Source organism: Erithacus rubecula, assembly GCF_903797595.1.
Source record: "Erithacus rubecula genome assembly, chromosome: 4".
NCBI lineage: Eukaryota > Metazoa > Chordata > Aves > Passeriformes > Muscicapidae > Erithacus > Erithacus rubecula.
Window position 1 is genome coordinate 16,417,970 of NC_136686.1, and position 20,002 is coordinate 16,437,971.

Below are 20,002 nucleotides of genomic sequence, written 5' to 3' on the forward strand. Positions count from 1 at the left end.
AGTATAGGTGTCATCTTTTTGTGATGAAATACATTAAAAAATACATAGAATGAAAATATTTTGCAAACAGATAATGAACTCAGATTGGTAATTTAAAAGTCCAGCTGTAATTCAGAGATAACTGTTTTTATTTAGGGGGTTTCAATTTAAAGACAAATACAAAAGATATTACACTGAAGGTGTATTTCCTTCTTTAGCACATTTTAAAAATGCAATAATTACTCTGCCCGAGCAGATGAAGATAGCTCATTATTTTCTGATTTTCTAAGCAATATCTTGCATGTAAAATCTTGATTAAATTTTGGCTTCCTTTCACTTAAGAGTTGCACTATTTTTCCTTTTTGCAAATATTTAGGACATTTCTTTTGTCTATAAGTGCTCTATGATAAGATAATTCTGCTAAAGATCACATCATAGAAAGAAATGCACCTTCATAGGACTGTGATTCTATCTGTAAAAATGGACAACATATTGTTTTATTCTGTTTTATAACCACTTTCTCCCTTCATTTAGAGAAAGGTTAAATCTTTAAGGTTAAGTACTTTTCAATCAGTATTTGACAGAGCTATGCATTGTTAAAAGCATCACCCAGCAATGCAAACCTTTGTTTTGTATTCACAGAAAGAGATCAGCACAAGCCCTTTGTTTTGTCCACTACAAAATGAAAAACAAAGCTGGTTGTGTTGTCTAGCTCCCATTTGTTTGTGTTACTGGAATGTAACACAAACCTTGGCAAATTTATGTACTCAGTCACAAAAATTTGCCATCAAAGTATAAGAAGAAGCAATGCAAACCTTTGTGTTATTTTTCACAAGTGCTACAGAAACAGAATGTGAAAAAGCATAAAAGTTTGTGTTGATTTTATACAATTATTTGTGTCTGGACAGTGTTGAGTGTATGAGAAGTGTAGAGCATTTGCAATGTGTGCTAAGTCTTCCTGTATTAAACAGAGATTTGATCTTTTTCTGTTAATAACAGCGGTGAAGGACAAGAGGATGCAGGAGAACTTGACTTTAGTGGTCTCCTGAAACGTAGGTGAGAACCAAGTGATGCAGTGAGCAGGTGTGGATTGCAAACCATTAGGTTCTCACACAGAAACAGTCAGGGGTAGCATTAATAACTCCCTGTGACCTTTCAACATTTTTATGTTTCTAACTGTTGTTATTTTCATAGCATAATCTAAAAATGTTCCATTAATTTTGCCTCTAAGTGTGCAGAAAAGAAACCTCAGATTTGAGTGTGCTGGGGAAAAAAAAAGTGAGCCTCAGCCTAAAGAGGCCAATAACATTTAGTTCACTTGCTATTTCTTTTGTGTTTGCATGGAAGGCAGAGGGGGAAATTTCCTACACAGGGATGAGCAGTTCAGAAAATGGAGTCTGGTGCAACAGTAAAAAACTGCAAGGGTTAAATTTATCTCTTGATTTTATAAGCATCCTGATTTGAAAAAAATCATATATCATGTTTTCAAGTCATAGACATTGGCATAATTTTTGTAGGTTTTTTCTTTTTATATGCACATGGAAATTCTCAGTCATTTTTTTTAACTCAAATGTTTTGATGGAGCAAAACTGGGATATGTATTTCTCTGATTTGCCTTGAAAATCTGGTGTCATGACAGTTATTTCAGATCTTAAACCCAGTTTGCTCTTTCATCACCATTCTTTCACTATTTTTGAAAATAGTTAATTGATCATCTTTTAAAATCAAGCAGAGAAATTCTAAATGCTGTGGAAATCAATGGCAGCTGATCACAGAGAACTAGAAAAGGAATTACATCCTTTTTCTCATATACCACTTACTCTGAAAGCAAACTCTATAGTATTAATTACATTAAAAGGTCACAATGGGCTCATTGGCTATGAGGGTGAGGATAGCATTTAAGCAAGTAAAGCACACAGGAAATGCTGAAGCTGAAAGCAACAAAGAATTGCCCAGACCAATTCCAATCCACCAGGTCCTTGGTTTTTCAATCTTCTCATCCCTAATTAGGACCTTCAGTTTGCCTTTTCACCCTACTAATAAAACTTGCCATGCCAGTTCTCATGACTGCCTGTGTGGTGTTTCAGTAGTAACATGAGAGTCGTGAGAGGTCTTGGTGCTTTTGTGGAAAGATAAATGTGATTTAAGAGACACTATCATTTTAGTAACAATTAACTCTTAAGATTCATAAGATATACAGCCATATCAACATAGTATCCCTCCTGAGTGGTTAATGGACAAAGCAAACATTTAGTTTTTAGACACCATGATTTGACTTTGGTCAAATTGGTTCACCTTCCTTCAGGCCCTGAAATGCAACCTCATATTTCTGAGCTTAATTGAATAAAATTATTAATTAAGCCACAGTGTGGATATTAATATCCATGTGTGTGGATATTAGCATCCATTATTACGAAGATAAGTCCATGGTTTCATTTCAATTTTTATAACAGGCAATGTTGGAGGTGCATTCTTTCCTTTTTTTTTATGGTTGTATGACCAAGGAAACACCTGGAACTTTTCCTTTTTGGTTCATACTACTAGAAGCATATTGTTTTTTTTTTTTTAAAAAAAAAACAAACCTAAATGCATAGAATCAATATACTGTCTATTTTCTAATTTTCTGCTGGTGGCAGGCAGATGCATCAAGTCTTATCTCAGTAGGTCACACCATGACTGGATATGCTTTGTCAATGCAATGGGGCAGTAGCAGAATGAAATTTCAAGAGGCATAAGATCTAAAAAACACTGAAATATCTAGATCCTTGATTTGTTGGTTTTTTTGTTTTAAGTACATCTTGCAACAAAATGTGCATTTTAGGGGAGATATCTGAAATTCATTTCATGGTGAGGTCAGTTTGCTTAGGAAATACCATGTTCTGTTTGGTCTCTGGCCTCAGCTCAAATTAATAAGGTCTCAGAATGAAGCTGGCTTGCTCCAAGCATTAAAATTTGTTCTCCAGTTATGCAAAAGGAAAACAAGCCTGAAAATGAGTCTGGTTGAAAACCAGGATCCCCATTCTCAAACGCTGCCTGATTTAAAGGGGAGCTTTATTTGGATTCCCCCAGAGTGCACATCTCCTTGGCACAGGCAGACCCTGGTGAACAGACAGTGCTGGGAGAGGACAGAGCTGCCCCAGGAGGGGTCTCAGCTTTCACAGGTGTTTGAGAGCAGATCTGGACCTGCCCCCATGCAGAGGGAATCTGTCTGAAATGGCAGCACTCACTGCACAGCCACCCTCTGGAAAGCATGGGCATGGATAAGAGGAACAAAATATAGAATTGCATACGTGAGTCTAATTTACATTGCTGTCTCAGAATTATTGTATTTGAAAGACTGCTCAGGGAGAACCTCTTTTCCTTTTTAAAATTACAGACAAATTATGAAAATTAATAAACTTCATGGACTAAACAGCAAAGTGGTTGCTCATCCAACTCTTCAGAAATTCTCAGGGATCTTTAGTGCTATTTCTGTGTATGTCATAGAAAATCTCCTCTTAGACTCCATAAAGCTCAGGTCTAACAGTGCCTCACTACAAAGTTTGGTATTTTTTAATTTCTCAGAAGTTTATTTTCTCACTTTGTTCTCGAAAGTACTGATTTTGTTAGACAAGATAGATCAAATTTGCATGATCCTTGTCTCCTAATGATATTACAGGAGGAAAAAAATATCTAGATTTCTTCTTCAATTCCAGTATTGTTCTAGCAGTTCATTTTTTGAGCTAAATTGTCAATCTGAAAACTTATAATTTTGTTTAGGATGCTTCCATTGTTCTATCATTTAATGGCTGCCATTGTGAAAATAATTATACTTCTCTTTATTGGTTATCTTAGCCTGTAATTGCAGATAGTAAACACAGTATTGAAACTTCTGTGTAAAGGTGATTCCTCACACAGGCTTCTGAAAACATTTCCTGCTCTTAAGACTGAGATACACATGGAAGTGAACAGATCCATACTTCAAGTCCAAGCTGGTGTGGAAATCTCCAGTTCCTATTCATTTGACAACTTTAAGTAATGCTGAGAAGCACTGGTGTAACTATTAACAGAAACAATTCCCCTGTATTTCAATGTCCTGTTGTCAGTGACCTCCAGTAGCTGTTACAGGGCCTCAGGGTTTGAAAACAATTTTATTTAATTTTGAAATGTAGATTAGACTCTACAGATTAGACTCAGTAGTGCCATCATAAATTGTGATTGATTCCCCTCAAATTACAGTAGATGAAACTGATTTAAGTGGGATAAGCCTGCACGCTATTACACTTTCTAACTGTATTTTTTTGAAGCATTGCAGCAATATAAAAATTCTCATGACTGATTGTATCAGAAAAGGACAAATTAAAATTCAAATTCTGCCTTGAAGAAGTGCAAAGTAGGGTGTGAGAATGTCATTCCGAGCCACTCCACTCATACTGAACGAAATAAAAACAATATGGTGGCAGCCTTCAAATTTTGGTCAAAAATAGATTCAGCTCCACCTGTTTCTCATGGTAAAGGCTGGCTAACTCTTCTCCCGTAATTCTGTTTTGCTGCCAAAGGGAGGTGAAGCAGCAGGAGGAGGAGCCGGAGGTGGACGTGTGGGATCTGCTGAAGAACGCCAACCCCAGCGAGTACGAGAAGATCGCGTTCCAGTACGGCATCACCGACCTGAGGGGCATGCTGAAGCGCCTGAAGCGCATGCGCAGGGAAGTGAAGAAGAGCGCAGGTAGGACACCCAGAATGTCACAGCCATCCCCCCAAAAACCCAAACATGCTTCACTGCCACTTCCACACTACAGCTCGTTCCTGCAAGGAGACTGTCAGAAAGCAGCTTTGGTCCATGGAGGAAGGGTAAACACCTAATCCAACTCAGTGCTTGCCATCAATATCTTGTGCTCTAAACAGAGGTCACTCTAAACGCATCAGAGTTTGCTCTTCATAATTTCATTTTGCACTTAATCTCCACTGCTCAGAAACTCCAGCTGTACTACAGACCCTCCACCCTGCACTAGGGGAGGACATTCAGCCTTGTCTTTCCTCATCTACCCTACTGAATAGTATGAGAGACACACAGAAATATATACACACACACACATGCACACACACACATATATATATAAAATACATGTATATGCCACAGGATATGTTTGCAGACACATATAAATACAATACACTGCCCAGTATGGCATCTGTTGGACAGCATGTCAGAACTAGATGCAGCATATACATTTGCTGGTTTCCTGGAGGCATCCCTCTTATGTAGGTGAAATCCTCCACAAATCCAGCTGAGAGTGCTCTTCAACCATTACCTCACATCATAATATATGTTACGGTAGTACACATTAATTTTTATTTATCTATTTCATTTGATGCATCTACTCGGTCCTATTTGGAATACAGTCACACTGCAAAGTTTTGAAGAGACATCATCTTGATATTGGTCAGGATAACCAGATCTGCACAGCTTTGTGCTTATTCTAGCATTTCTAGATGATTCCATGCAGACCAGTGTAAGAACATATTCTGACAGCTTTGATGAGATTTATGCAATGTCATTTCAGCATCCATATTCTTGTTTTCTGCTATCCTGTTAAAATAACACTTGACTTCCACAACAGCTTTTGCCAAAGGCCTCGATCCCGCATACCAGGTGGACAAAGGAGGTAAAGTAAGGTTCATGGTGGAGCTAGCAGATCCAACAGTGGAGCTCAAGTGGTATAAAAATGGCCAAGAAATACGACCAAGTGCAAAGTAAGTGATGATCTTATCATATGTAAGCAATAAAATGGATACACATGTAGTCCCTTTTCCTACAAGAAATGCAGGTGCAGATATTTGAGTACATGTAGAGCAGTACCTGGAAATTGAGCCCAGAACTTTTTGTGGGTACAACCAGGTTCAGAAAATCCCATTCCACAGTCAGACATGCCTGGGGAAGATGTGCAAAACAATGTAATGTTCCTCAAATGTTTCTCAGCAGCACAAAATCCTAGACATTTTTTCCTCTGGCCAGTTAAAAAAACATAGTAATTAACAAAAGGCCTCTTACAGAAATGAGGCAAACTTCCTTCATTCTGTTGAAATCGAAGGATTTTGGTTAAAATTCATGATTGACAAATAAATGGATAATAGAGTACCTTTTCTTTAGCCCCTATATCATGGCATGAGCAATTCAGAGTGTTTTGCAGGCAGCTCTATGGATTCCTCTCCAGCAGGAGGGGTTGGATTGAGTGCTCCAGTGCATTTCTACCAGGCTGCTGAAGCAGCTGTCAGATGCTAACGAGCTTTGGTCATTACAAACCTGGAGCAGATCTAAACTGGTGACATAAAGGTGAAAGGCTCCATATCCCATTACCAAAACCCCATATCCCATTACTGATATCTTGTGCCATCTGGCCTACCAATAATATTAACTTCTTAACTTTGGCTATTATTACACTTCACAAAAATGTTGGAATGAGTGATGGTGTCCTCTTACTGGTTATTTTCGGCTTTACTCATCTAGAGTTTCAGACTCCATTTTATTTGCCATCATTTGACTCCAGCTTCTATTTTTTTTTAAATTTCTTCTTTTCATATCACCCAGACCTGGGATCTTGGAACAAGCCAAAAACAGCTCATTGTCATTCTACACTGCATCTCTTTTTTTGCTTGAAGTATGTGGCAGCTCTGCTGAAACTTGGAAATTTTCCCAGTACTGCAGAAACCCCAGAATTTTACCCTCTAAAAATCCCTGCAGCACTTTCTACATAAAAAGGGGGTTCTGAAATTTTGCTAATGTGTCTTTGCTGCATTCCTGTCCAAACAGATACATTTTTGAGCACAAAGGTAACCAGCGAATTTTGTTCATCAATAACTGTTCGATGACAGACGATGCTCGCTATTACGTCACAGCTGGTGATGAAAAATGCTCCACAGAACTGTTTGTGAGAGGTAACTATGCCAGCTTGATGCTTTTTCACCTGCCCTAAATTTATGTGGCTTCTTTGGCTGCAACAGAAATTAACAAGGAGGATCTGATTTGGTGTATTTTTGAATTTGTATTAGCAGCTGTTAGGATCAGTTGGTATTTCTGTGATCCTTGGCTCCTTTTTTTTTCTCATCCCATGTTTAGCAGCTTAGTGAAAACCCTAAAATGGGGGTATAGTTGACTTGTGCATTGGGATCTAGTGGGGCTGTGGTGCACCTCAACATTTTAAGCAGTTTTGGAGACCTGTGTGTCATAGCACTGGCTTCCTCCCAACTCCACACTTGGTACCTGAGGACTCTGATATTGTCCAAGCGTCCTCAGATCAGGCTTTCTAGAAGCCAGTTTTCATTCCATTTGCACTGATTTGAGGAAAGACTCTACCAACAGCTATGAATGGGAGGCCATATCTTCACTCTCTTTGCTCCCATAGTGTCGATTATCAAAGCAGGACATGGTATTAATATGAGGAAATACTATTTTTATTGAGTAAATTTCTTACTAGCATTCTAAAGAGAAACAACTTTTCTCATTTAAGGCAGAAAAAGCTGCACTGATAGTTATATTAGAACTTGAAAGTAATATTGCCTTCTACAGCATGATTTAGAAAATCTCTTTCACTTGGTTTTCCCTCTTGTAAATCTGTAATTTTTTCTTTCCAAAGATCCTCCGATTTTGGTGACCAAAGGCCTGGAGGATACCAGCACCTATGTTGGGGAACGAGTAGAACTGAGCTGTGAAGTGTCTGAGGATGATGCAAATGTGAAATGGTAAACTGAACAGCTCCCATGAAAATAAAACCCAGAAGCTTTTTATCATGGGCTTTTCCCACACATGAAAATTGGCAAGAAAATCTCAAGAAAACTTTATTAAAAAGTGTAGCAACACCAAAAAAACCCTTACACATTAATGGATGAGTTTGTTTAATCTTTTCTAGTGCCTTATAGTCTTGTAAAGTCTTCTCTGGGAGTTTCAGTCTATGGAAGTCTTACTTGCACAGGACTTTCTTTGGAAAAATAAAAATTCTTTGTTTTCCATTAGGTTTAGAAATGGCGTAGAACTTACCGACGATCCTAAATCTCGGTATCGAATTAAGGTTGAGGGTAAAAAACACACTTTGGTTATAGAGGAAGCTGCCAAAAATGACACTGCAACCTACTCAGTAATGACAACTGGAGGGCAATCAGAAGCCAAGCTTGCAGTTGACTGTGAGTATCATCCCCTTGCCCTTGAATTCATTCATCACAGTGTGCTGGCATATGGAAATGAACAATTTTCTTGTTTTTTCCTGGGGGTTGAAAAGGAGAGTTAACTTCTTCACCAGTTTTTTTGCTGTGAATCTCCAGAATCTTGACTTCCTTTTAGACACTATTTCCAGTTAGCAGGCCATGAATTAGTTCTGCTTTTTAACTTTCTGTCACCCCATTAAGATGGAAAATAAAGCAATCCATCCAAAGGTACAATAGGCCAACAAAGTGAATTTTCAAGGGAAGTTTCTGCTTTTCTTCAGTCCTTTGAGGTTTTCACAGCAAAGCCAAACATAGGCACATGCACATGACTGTGTATCCCTCAGATTTGTTTGTGCAATCTCTTTAAAGTGCTTGTGTTTTTAAACAAAATGTATCTGATCCATCCTCTGAAGTGATCTTGCACTATGCATAAATGTACATTTTTATTTGTGATACTCATGCTGCTCTTGGCTATTTTGTACAAATTGGCACTCTGACCAATTCATGCTGTTTTATTATCAAGTTGAAAATTATCCCCTGTGGCTACTGATCATCTTTCTTTAATGTACCTGCTTCTGTGTTCCCAAGTGAGACCACTGAAGATATCACTTGCACTAGAAGACCAGACTGTGAGGCTGGGACAGGAAATCCACTTGAAGTGTGAGATATCTGAGAATGTGGAAGGGAAATGGTACAAAAATGGGCAGCTGATTGAAGCTAGTGACCGTGTAAAGCTTTATCACAAAGGGAGGTAAGCCTGTTGTGTATTGCCTTGGCTTTTGGTGGAATGACACTGTGGAGATGTGCCAATATGTGGGTTACTTCACTAAAAATTACCTGCTAATCAAGCCTAACCTCTATCCCTAAAGACATATTTATTTCTGTAACTTTAAAAGCCATGTCTCCTTGTTTCCTTTAATCTTGTGTATTTTGGCTGTGGAGGACAGTAACCAAATCCTCAATCCACCTAAGTTCAAGTTTTGATTTTTCTTGCCATTGCTGTTGCTGTTGATATGGGATTTTAAGCTGAAAAATAAAATTATTGTTGGACACTATTAAAAATACACAGCTCTTTTTCTCTTTTCTTTCTATGCCTCTTTTTCTCATAGTTCCTGTTTGTATCAACTCAGAAAGATGGTCCAACAAAACTCAGAATATTCTCACAATGTGATTATCTACGGATTTTTTTCTTGAACAACCAAATTGCAGTTGAATGGCAGCAGTATAGAATCCCTGTGTAAAAAAATTACACTCCTATATTTTTCTTGTTCTATGTTCAAACAAACAATATTAAAGTTGGTCACATTAATTGCTGGTTGTCTCAATAATATTTTATACAAAGCACACAGTATTTAATCACCTAAAATACCACTAGGCAACCAGCAAAGGATAGTTAGTCACTAATATTGCACACTTGCACAGATCTCCTAAAATTTTCACAAATTTTTCCTTATATTTCAAGCAGTCTTCAAAAAATAATTTACAGTAATTTCTTTTTCAATTCTTTTACAGAATCCACAGATTTGTTATACCAGTTTCTGCTGTTGATGATGAGGGTGAATACATGTTTGTGCCAGATGCCTACAACATTAATATTCCATGCAAAGTACATATTGTGGGTAAGTATACTGCACAGTGACATGTATAAAATATCTTCCTGCGGCCTTTGGGAATTAAAAGCAGCCTGAAATACCCCTGATTGCAACCACTTTGTATCCTCTGAGCAGGCATCCATCTGCAGCACAGACCTGGAGCTTTGGCAAAGTGCAGTGGAGCTGCTGGGCGAGTTCTTTGCCTGTGCTCAGGACCTGCTCATAGTTTATGGTTTATGTGCTGGGGAAGCTTTCTTGAGGCTGAGCTCCTAAACCTAAACCACTATGAAGAGTTTGTGTAAAACACCTGCTGCTATCACTTCTCAGATATACACTGCTATCTTTAAGAACTGGCTTGCTAACATTGCAAAATGTGATTTAGTTTGATGAGAGAGTAGTAAAATAAGTACACAGTTACCTACTCACTAAAATCATTAAATGCTATCTAGAGTGAAAAATTGTTCTGCCCAGCTCTGATTCATTCAGCAAAGCAGAAGGCTTGTTAGTGATCCCAGTCCTTCAAACAGAAATAAAAGAGGGCATTGACTATTCCCACTTCTAAGTGCAACCAGCAACTTGGAAGTCAAAAGGAGAGCAATATAAATGACCAAAGTTTTAGAAAACATGGTTTTTAATTGAACCTGACAGATGTGGGATATCTGTATTAGAAAAACTATCGTTGAGATTTAGGGAGAATGAAGAGGAAGTAGTATTAGAGGGGAATAACCATTGTTATATTTCTAATATGTTAAAAAAAGTTGCAAGAGGATATTAATCAGTTGTTCTCCTACACACAGGGTATAATGAAAGTGATAATTTTGTTTGCAGAAAAGGATCAGGGTTAATAAATTTTCAAACTGTAAGGACAGTGAAGGCTGAAGTGTGGTTAAATGTGTCATTAAAAAGCCCTGAAACAACTGAAATTCTCAAGAACCACTTAGAGGAAAATGCTTTCAGAAGTTACCTGAATATACATAATTCTGCCCCAGGGTAACAGTTGTAGGTTTTTTCATATGGTCATATTATTCCAAAATGTCTATGGTGCCATGATTTCTTTTTCATCAGGCAACTATTTTATTAATTAGATTTTTCTTCACAAGTTTTCTTTGAAACAAAATTCAGTTTGCTTAAAAATACCAAGAAAATAAAACATAGAGCATGTTTCTGTGTGTTGCAGACCTGTGCAGGTCACTAAACTCTCAGAGCAGCAGCTACATATCAAACTTTGACCATCTCTCTCCTTTTTCAGATCCTCCTAAACTTCACCTGGATGGTCTTGGGGAAAATAACACGGTGACAGTAGTGGCAGGAAACAAACTACGACTTGAGATCCCCATCACTGGTGAACCAACCCCCAAAGTCTTTTGGAGTAGAGGGGACAAGGTACATTGTCATTGTAAATGTTTCTTTAGCTTAGCATGGAGCCTTTTCCTTCAAAAAATAATCTTTAGCCTTTTGAAGATTAAAATCAATGGATTTTAATGGCAGAAAAACTAGCAGGGGGAAATGCCCTCGATTTTGAAATCCTCCTTGCTCAAAAAACAAAAATGGATAAATATTATTTAGTATTTTTTTGGTCTTTTTAAGGAAAGGCTGAAATTAACGAGGAAAAAAGTTGCGGGTTTGCTATTAAAAAAATGGTAGAGGAGAAGGATGTATGGAATGCAGAAGAAAACTCATGAAAATTTACCAAATGGCTACTTCTTCTATACATTTAATGCCCAGGATGGCTGCCAGGTTTTGGCAGGAAGCCATGATATGGTCTGGTTTTGGAAAATGATTGATATAGTCTAATGGAGTGCAGGCCTCAAGAGATGAAATAATAGGCTGGACAAAACTTTTGTTTAGATCAATCCCTGACTGTGCAAATACTGAAAGAGTTGCTTCTCACATTTAAATTTTCATTGTGCAATGTAGAAGCTGAAACATGTCACCATTTATTGCATTCATCAGGCCTCTCTGGTCAAATGTGTGGCCACTATTTTTCAAGTATTTATTGCAATGTCATCACTGTGGTGCCATCCAAAAAGGGAATTATTCTAAGAGAGCTTCTACTCCAAAATACATTACAGTAATTGAAATCTGTGAGGCTAAACTACTGACCATTGCAATAATTCTGATCTTTAAAGTGAATGACTTAAATTTTGACCTAACTTTTGGAAGAATCCCCTATTCTTTTTCATAATGTTAATGATATGTGGTGTTTAAAAAATGTGGTTTTGCTCACAGGAGAAGCCTGTTCCTCATCCTTTGTGATGCAATAGCTTAACTGAGTAGTAAACTGTTACCATCACTTATGTAATGTACAGTAACCACTACTTATTTTAGTTATTTTGTCATTTTTCTCATCATTAGGTGACAAAAATGCTGAAGTTTGGTGTGGTTTATCTCTACAGTTGCTTTAATATTTTTGTTGAAGCATCCTGCCCTACTTTCAAATTTTGATTTTTTTGAGTGTTTTGATTCTCAAATCCAGAAAATCTAACTTTTCCCTGTGCTCACTGTGGTTCCTAGATGGTCACAGACAGTGGAAGAATAAGGGCAGAAACGTACCCAGACAGCAGCTGCCTGGTCATTGATGCAGCTGAGAGGGAGGACTCGGGTCCTTTCAGAATCACTTTAAAGAATGAGGCTGGAGAGGACACAGCTCTAATCAACATTAAAGTAGTTGGTAAGTCGTGTGGAACAGTGCCCATGAGCCATGTCTTTTATCACTGTGGTAGAGTCTCAGGAAACTTTCATGTTCCTCTTTGTCCCCATTGCCAGGCAATTGAGAATTGAGATGCAGTTACTCAGGCTGGGTGTTAGTGAAGGGAGTAGGAGCTTGGATGGGATTTGAGTAGGAGTTAATTATCACTGCTGCCAGGGGCCAAACTTCTCTGGTTGCCTCAGGCTGCCCCTATCACTCCTGGTTCTCCACTCTCCCTGTGGCTGTGGGCTCTGCCTTGGCACACGCCCTCCAGAGCCTCTCAAGTGTCTCCACAGTGCAGAAGAGCTTGGCATTCATCCATTCCTAACCACCAGCCAGGATACACTTTCTTTCTCTCTCTCTCCTTCTTAGGAACTCCTGCTGTACCTCAAAAACTATTTCAATTTGTTTCTTTTTTGACATTTTTAATTTCAAGCTATGCAAAAAGAAGAAGGATTTTTTTTTTTAAATAATAATTACTTTGTTTACAACAGATGTCCCTGATCCTCCTCAGGCACCAAATGTGACTGAGGTGGGTGAAGACTGGTGTATTATGACCTGGGAACCTCCAGCAAATGATGGTGGATCACCCATTTTAGGTACATACTTTTCCTTGGTTTTTATTTTTTTTTGGTGGTGACTCTTTAATATAGACAAAAGAGGCAACTACTGAACAGTGGATGCAACAGGATCAGAGTTTAGCTTAGGTCCTGGAAAGTAGGACTGGAATATCCAGTAGCCAGAATGTTCTACCTACTCTGACTTTATCAGATATCTGCTTTTCTAATGCTTTGAGATTTGTCACTTTGTATGCTGCCACAGTATCAATCCCCCTGCTTGAAAGACAGAGGGGCCCGGAGGTCTTTTCACTCAGACTTTCCACTGTGAACTAAAGACAGCAGTCTTCTAAGTAAAGTCAAAAAAAAAGCTCATATATGACCATGAAAACAAAACAGGTGACTATCAGACAGCTTGCAACAGGAAAAATTATCCCTCAATCACTTTGAAGCTAGAAGGGACATTGAAGTGTACCAGATAAAAAAATGTCATTGGGCAGTCAAAAAATGGACCCTTTTTTACTGATCTTTATGCCATAAGTTACTATAATAAAATCTTTTCTGGTCAAAAGGATATTTCATTGAGAGGAAAAAGAAACAGAGCTCCAGGTGGATGAGGCTGAATTTTGAACTGTGTAAGGAAACAACTTTTGAGCCAAAGAAAATGATTGAAGGTGTTGCTTATGAGGTCCGTGTGTTTGCTGTCAATGCCATCGGCATGTCCAAGCCAAGTATGCCTTCCAAGTCCTTTGTTCCTCTAGGTAAGTAGCCAAGAGCACATGGATAGATATGCATTTAGAAAATAGCCATTAATATGTTATTATAGTCACCTCATTATGTAATTTTTATTTCAGTGTGACAGCTAGAAGGCTTTGTCATTCACATAGTGACATTTTAACTCAGCGGCCTTTTCATATAAAGAAACAGATTTTCAAATTATTGTGACAGCCACAAGTCTCTGTAAAAGAAAGGTGTCTTGTTCTGTAGATCAGAACAAGATGCCAAACAGCACCCCCAGAATGCAGAGGATGAGGAAGGAGGGAGGTGTTACAGCTCCAGCATGCTCCCTTCTAGTCAGAACACACCTGCTGAATTAGAATTTCAACTTCTCTGCTCTACCAGCCACAGCTGCCTGTCCTTCTCCCTCCTCAGCAGGAAGAATCTATCTCTGGGTCAGGCTGTGAGCAGATATGGGATGAGGTAGCTGCTTTCTCCTAGTGTGGTCCTAACTGGGAAGGACGTGCCAGGGACAATGGGAAATCATCCTGGTAGGCTGGATAGCCTGTCACCTGTGGCACTAAACTAGGGGAACATAAACACAAACCTTTAATTGTAACACAGTGCTCTGCCTTGTCCCTGCCTGCTTCAGCTGTTACCAGCCCCCCAACGCTGCTGGCAGTGGACAGTGTGACCGACACCTCGGTGACAATGAAGTGGAGGCCCCCAGACCAGATCGGGGCGGCCGGGCTGGACGGCTACGTGGTGGAATACTGCTTTGAAGGAAGTAAGTGAGCACGCCCGGGGTGCCTGACTCGCAGGGAAAGTGGGTGAGACTTTCTCCGTTTTTTCTCTGCAGGTATCAGGTGCTCTGGCTGTCAGGCAGAGACTAATCAGGCAGAAAACATCAAGGAGCAGGGTTTTGTTCAGGCTTCATTGGGTTTGTATTCCAGATGTTACCCACTGACTGTGGTTCCACGTATCTTACACTTGATTTGAAATCCAAATCAAAAGCCATGTAATCTGTTGTAGTGTACCAAGTGCTAATAACCATCCTCTTTTAGATACTAAATGAGTGTCAGGGCAGTGAAGAGTTCATTGATGGATGAAGGGGTAGGAATTAATGCATGGCTACAAGTGTGGCCCAAAATATGTTCAGGCTGGCTGGGTTTTAGGAACAGGAGGTCCTCAGTGGGGTAATCCCAGCTGATGTCTTACTAACTGGCTACTTCAAGTGCCAGCTGCCAACATTGAGAACACTCTCCAATAGTTCCTGTAAAAGTCATCTAGGCATGCAAAGGCCATGACTAGATATTTAATTTCTCCAACATTTCAGTGTAGTTATGGGGATCTTTAACTATGTCGATCTAAGACAAAAATACATAAGAACTGAAGGAGGAAGAAAGAGACTGAATTAACTTTTGAGAGTAAAATTAAAAGGAACAGGGAAATATAAATTTTATTTTTCAACTGAGAGACTTTGGTGATCAAGCAGCAGAAACTTAGTATTTTCCAGCAGATTTTCTCCTGAACTGGCATCAAATGTTGCCTGTTTTCAAAAGGTAAAACCCACCAGCATCCGGGTAAGTATCAAATATCAAATATCCTGGAGTGGTACGTGCAGTACCCAGTCTCTGTGGACCAGCAGCATCAACTGCAGCAATGTTGTGGCTGTGGATGAAGGGGACACAGTTATCTTCAGCTCCATTGCTGTTGCTCTTAACTGTGCTGTAAACCAAGTGATGGCTTCAACACCTTGTTTCCACGAAGGCATTCATTTCAATGAAAGCTTTTCATGAGCACAGTCCATAGCCTGGAGATAAAAGGCAGAGGGCAGAGCCTGCCATTCATGCTGTCACACGTTTCAGATTCAGACAATCCAGGAAAACAGTAGGTCATAAACGTGGCCAGGTGCCACAGCATCAGAGTACACTCAGCTCTCTCTCAGGCGAGTGGGAGAGGGTGTGAAGAACAACCACTGGCTTTTCTCAGGAGCACTCAGCATCTTGTAGTATTGAGATGAATATCTTTAAGGAGCAGGACTGCAAGAAGCTCAGAGACCCGGAGAAGAGTACCTGAAGGCAGACACAGCTGGAATGGTAGGAAGGGTTTTCCTTGTGTATTGGGAGGGAGCTGCGGGAACAGCTCAGAGTGAGTAAGCATGCAGTCTTCCTTCAAGATACAGTGTTCTTATTTGGTTTCCACTGCACAGGTCAGGTGTAGGGGAAGAGTAAAGGGACTGTCAATGTGAGGACTTCCATGTATGCTGTATATTATGCTTTGTTTAGCAATGGGTAGTATGGCAGGGAAAAGTTAAAGGTGCTTGACATTACAGTATGTGATATCCAAATTACGTGATAAGAGAGGATGAGAAATACAGACAGGTTAATTGAAAGTATGGCTTTGAAGAGGAATCTTCTAAATCTGTCTTTAAAGGGCTGTTAGACAGAAGAACATTGTATACCTGTTAAATGGAACAAATTCTTCACCTTTTTTTTTTCCAGATAGGTTTTAAACATATGAAGATACAACAAAATGACAGCCAAGTCTGTCATTTTACTGTTACCCACCTCAGTTAAAATACAATGGGTACAATGTATTTTACATAGTTTTGAGTGTTTATGTATATCTATATATGCCTCCTATATATGCATATACAACTATATATACACAATTGACATTATGTATATATGTTATGAAAATGCTTAGGAAGAAGCAAGATAAATAGAAAATGCCAATTTTAAAATGCCAATTTTAAAATACCAATTTTAAAAGTCATTTTGTTGGATTATTCATCTTTTTCTCTCTGTTCAGTTGGTTTTTTTCCTTTCTTGCAATATCTTAGTGCCTCTTTTTTTCTCAGCCCTTTCAGTGCCTGTTCTGCCTCAAACTAATTTTTTCTGTAATGTTTAATAACTCTTTTTAATTTCAAGATAATTTTTATGACTGTCTATATTCATTTTGCTGTTTTTTTCTCTTAGTTATCTGTTTGTAAACTCATCTGTATTTCCATTCTCCATTCTTTCATTGTGGTCACTGAAGTAGTTTTCAAGAGGGCTTTTTAGAGTCTTCCTAAACATAGCAATCATTAGGAGAAATCACAAGCTGACAATAGGAAAACAAATATATATATAAAGATAATTTAGAAGAATAATGTACCATAAGCATTTGTTTGGCTTTGCAAAACTGGTATTTCCCTTTAGTGAGAACCACACAGCTTGATGAATGTGGTGGATTCTTGGAGTCCTTAACTATGTCCCACTCTGCATGTTACTGAACTGGAGTCTCATCATGAGTGTGTTGATCCAGCAATGCATAGGTGTGAATAACATTAATAAAAATATATATAGAGAGAGAGGGAGCTCCCCAGGCCTAGTTTACAATATCTAAGTCCTCTTGTTCTGGAGATGTGGAGTAGACCAAATCCTATGGACACTGGAGAAGTCAGCCACTAGTGAAGTGTGCTGCTGAGTGGTTCTTGTGGGGCATTTTGAGGGCCTGAATGCTCCCCATGACAATTTGTTTACCTGCTTATAACAGGCTGTTCTACCTGCAGAGGATCTGTTTTTATAGCCAGTAAATAAGTACTTCAGAGTTTCTGTTAGCTGAGATCTTTGCCAGTGTACTCATCCAGGACCATGTCAAGATACTAGAATAGTATTTTTATTATCCCCAAAATAGCCAGCTCCAGGATTACAGGAAATCCAGGGCAGTGATAACTTCTTTCAGGAAATAAAGCCTTAGGGTTTACATCATATCTGTCATTATCCATGGGTTTGGTCTTCTTTAATCTTCTGTCTGTGTTGCCTTTAGCTAAATGTGTTCTCTTCCTCGTTTTCCTCCAAGTTTTTCCCCAAGATCTCTTTTTCTTCTGTCTCTCTTATTCAGAATCTATCTCTGATTTTTTTTCTCTTCTATGATGTGTTCTCCTTCTACACTTTCATCATCATTTTGTTTCATTTCTCTCTTCCAAGTGTTCCTTTTGTCTCTTTCTTTTCATATTTCTGGGCTATTCTGGGGCCCAAAAAACTCATACAACTTTGTATCTTCTTCTTTCATCCTTTATCTTTCCTGTGGGCATCACATATAACTGTTCTGTGATCTAGATGGCCTCTTTCCATCTCTTTTCTCCCTGCATTCTCCCTAAATGTGGGTTCTCTAAATCTGTAAAGCCCAGCATCTATCTTTGCATACTTACTAACAGGAATTGCTAACCAATGACAAAATGCTCCATCTGTGTGAAAGTGGGTGTCTCTGATTAATTTTAAAGATGGATTCTCTCAAGGTATATCGACAGATCTGTCTGAGGAATTGGGGGAGCCACCTTTTAACCTGGAAGGTACAGTATTCCACAAAGGATATAAGTCTTCTTTAATGAAAGAAAAACTCTCTTCATAGAAGTAAAGATAAATTTCTGATATTGAATTTTAGGGGCAATAGTCTACAGAATTTTCTGTAGTATAGGTGTAAGGGGAGGGGGAGATACTTGGAAAACAGTCATTGATTGAAATCTTTTCCTGCTAGAAGCTTGAAGGAAGACTTAATTCCTAAAAGCAAGACACTCAATTATGAAAATGTATCACAGCACCACGGTCTAGTTCTGCAGGACTCTCCAGTTCATAATAGTTCTCTTGTCTTCTGTGCCCATTTTATAGTGCTAGCTTTACATGACATGGGAAGTACTGATCCTGACTTGCTAGTTCATAAATCTGGCTGCTATGCCCAGGTGCCAGCAGTGTTAGGGCAGTCTGTGCTGTGAGCACAGGGTGGATAAAAAGGTATAGTTTGTAATTGCAGCTGTTCTGAAAGACTGTGCTGTTATGATCACTCCATTAATTTTGTGTGACCACCTGGGGGTAGGATTAAAAGCCTGAGAATGCTGTAATTATGTGAATAATTCTGACACAGCCTTCCTTTTTTAAAAGGCATGAGGAGAGATGGCATCTCATTGTAATGTGTAAATATTCTGTGTTTCTCTTATTTCTCAGTTATACTTTCAAGGGTACTCAGTACTGGTTGAAATTAATTGCAAAACCCATTTCTCTTCAAGGAAGCTGTTAAAGCAATGATGAGTGCTTTGGGAAACAGTCTTTGTCCCCCTTGTTTTATTCTAGCTGAATTTAAAAAACTTACCAGTTTTCTCTCTGGTACACTTATATATGTATTCTAATAACATTTGTATAATTATATAAAGATACATAAGTATATGAATATACAATATGTAATCAGCAGAAACCATTTAGGGTTTGAAACATTCTTTGTATGAAAGTGGATCTACATTGTTACAGCAAAATTTGAAAAACGAAATAGAAATTAGAATCTAACAAATCTGTTACTGTTCTGTAATTTTCCTCATCCATGCTGTGAATATATTTATAATTCCCTATTTTTTGGGTTTGCCCTCCTCCCCTCACTTCCCTAAACCAGCCGATGAATGGATCGTGGCTAACCCAGAGCTGACAGACAAAACAAAGTTTACCATCAATGGCCTTCCAACTGGCTCGAAAATCCTTGTGAGAGTAAAAGCTGTGAATGCTGCTGGTGAAAGTGAGCCCAAGTACCACCCACAACCTATCTTAGTCAAGGAAGTGATAGGTAAGATCCTGCTTCCTACACTCACCCACAAATACACCCTGTACTATACTAATGCCTGTGTTTTTTTAAGGTTAATACTTGTTATTGGTAACTCATGCAATGGCCTTACAAAGTCATTGTGTGGTACCTAGAAATCATGAAACTGGCCTTAAAATTTTTTCATAACTTTGTTTCATTTCTGAGCCTTTTTTTCTTAGTTTTTTGGGGCATTTTTTTTTTTTTTTTTTTTTTTTGCACAGAACTTGACTTTGATGGTGCTTTTTTTAAGTTGCTCTAAGCTTCCCACCATTGTAGTATTTGGTGTTATAAAAGTCCTGAATGCAATGCTGGGGGACCATGAAATTTAAGACATCTCAATCATTAGTCAATTCTGGGAATTTTAGACCCCACTGTCTCCTTCTTATACTGATGCACACCAGTGCTGCCTTGATTAGAAAGGAAGATAAGTGCTTAACACAAGCTTTTGTTTTGTTCAGAACCTCCAAAGATTCGTCTACCAAGACACTTAAAACAAACTTATACTCGAAGAGTTGGAGAAACTGTGAATCTTGTTATTCCTTTCCAGGTAAGAACAAAAAACACTTGACAAAAATTTGCCTTTTTCCCCCCTCTTTTTCTTTTTGATACTGCTGCTTTCTAACTGACTTTCTCTGTACCCATGAGCTAACTTACACACCTGTGGAAGCACTCTGAAGTAC

The 20,002-nt window shown here is 38.6% G+C and overlaps 1 protein-coding gene across 6 annotated transcripts in view; it reads left to right on the forward strand.

Annotated features, from left to right (window-relative positions):
* Nucleotides 1–20,002, forward strand: part of MYBPC1 (myosin binding protein C1) — a 151,657-nt gene that overhangs the window by 33,424 nt on the left and 98,231 nt on the right. For 5 of the 6 annotated variants that reach the window (XR_013773940.1, XM_079303317.1, XM_079303318.1 and 2 more), the window contains 15 exons: nt 979–1,035; nt 4,518–4,684; nt 5,577–5,709; nt 6,767–6,891; nt 7,590–7,695; nt 7,967–8,133; nt 8,743–8,905; nt 9,667–9,773; nt 10,996–11,129; nt 12,261–12,417; nt 12,930–13,034; nt 13,565–13,753; nt 14,362–14,496; nt 19,137–19,304; nt 19,781–19,869. Coding sequence is in view for 5 of the 6 variants with exons in the window: in XM_079303317.1 (XP_079159443.1) it covers nt 979–1,035; nt 4,518–4,684; nt 5,577–5,709; nt 6,767–6,891; nt 7,590–7,695; nt 7,967–8,133; nt 8,743–8,905; nt 9,667–9,773; nt 10,996–11,129; nt 12,261–12,417; nt 12,930–13,034; nt 13,565–13,753; nt 14,362–14,496; nt 19,137–19,304; nt 19,781–19,869 (2,002 nt within the window). In the remaining variant the exon portion in view is untranslated. The remainder of the gene's footprint in view (nt 1–978; nt 1,036–4,517; nt 4,685–5,576; nt 5,710–6,766; nt 6,892–7,589; nt 7,696–7,966; nt 8,134–8,742; nt 8,906–9,666; nt 9,774–10,995; nt 11,130–12,260; nt 12,418–12,929; nt 13,035–13,564; nt 13,754–14,361; nt 14,497–19,136; nt 19,305–19,780; nt 19,870–20,002) is intronic. The other variant, XM_079303315.1, reaches the window with a different exon arrangement.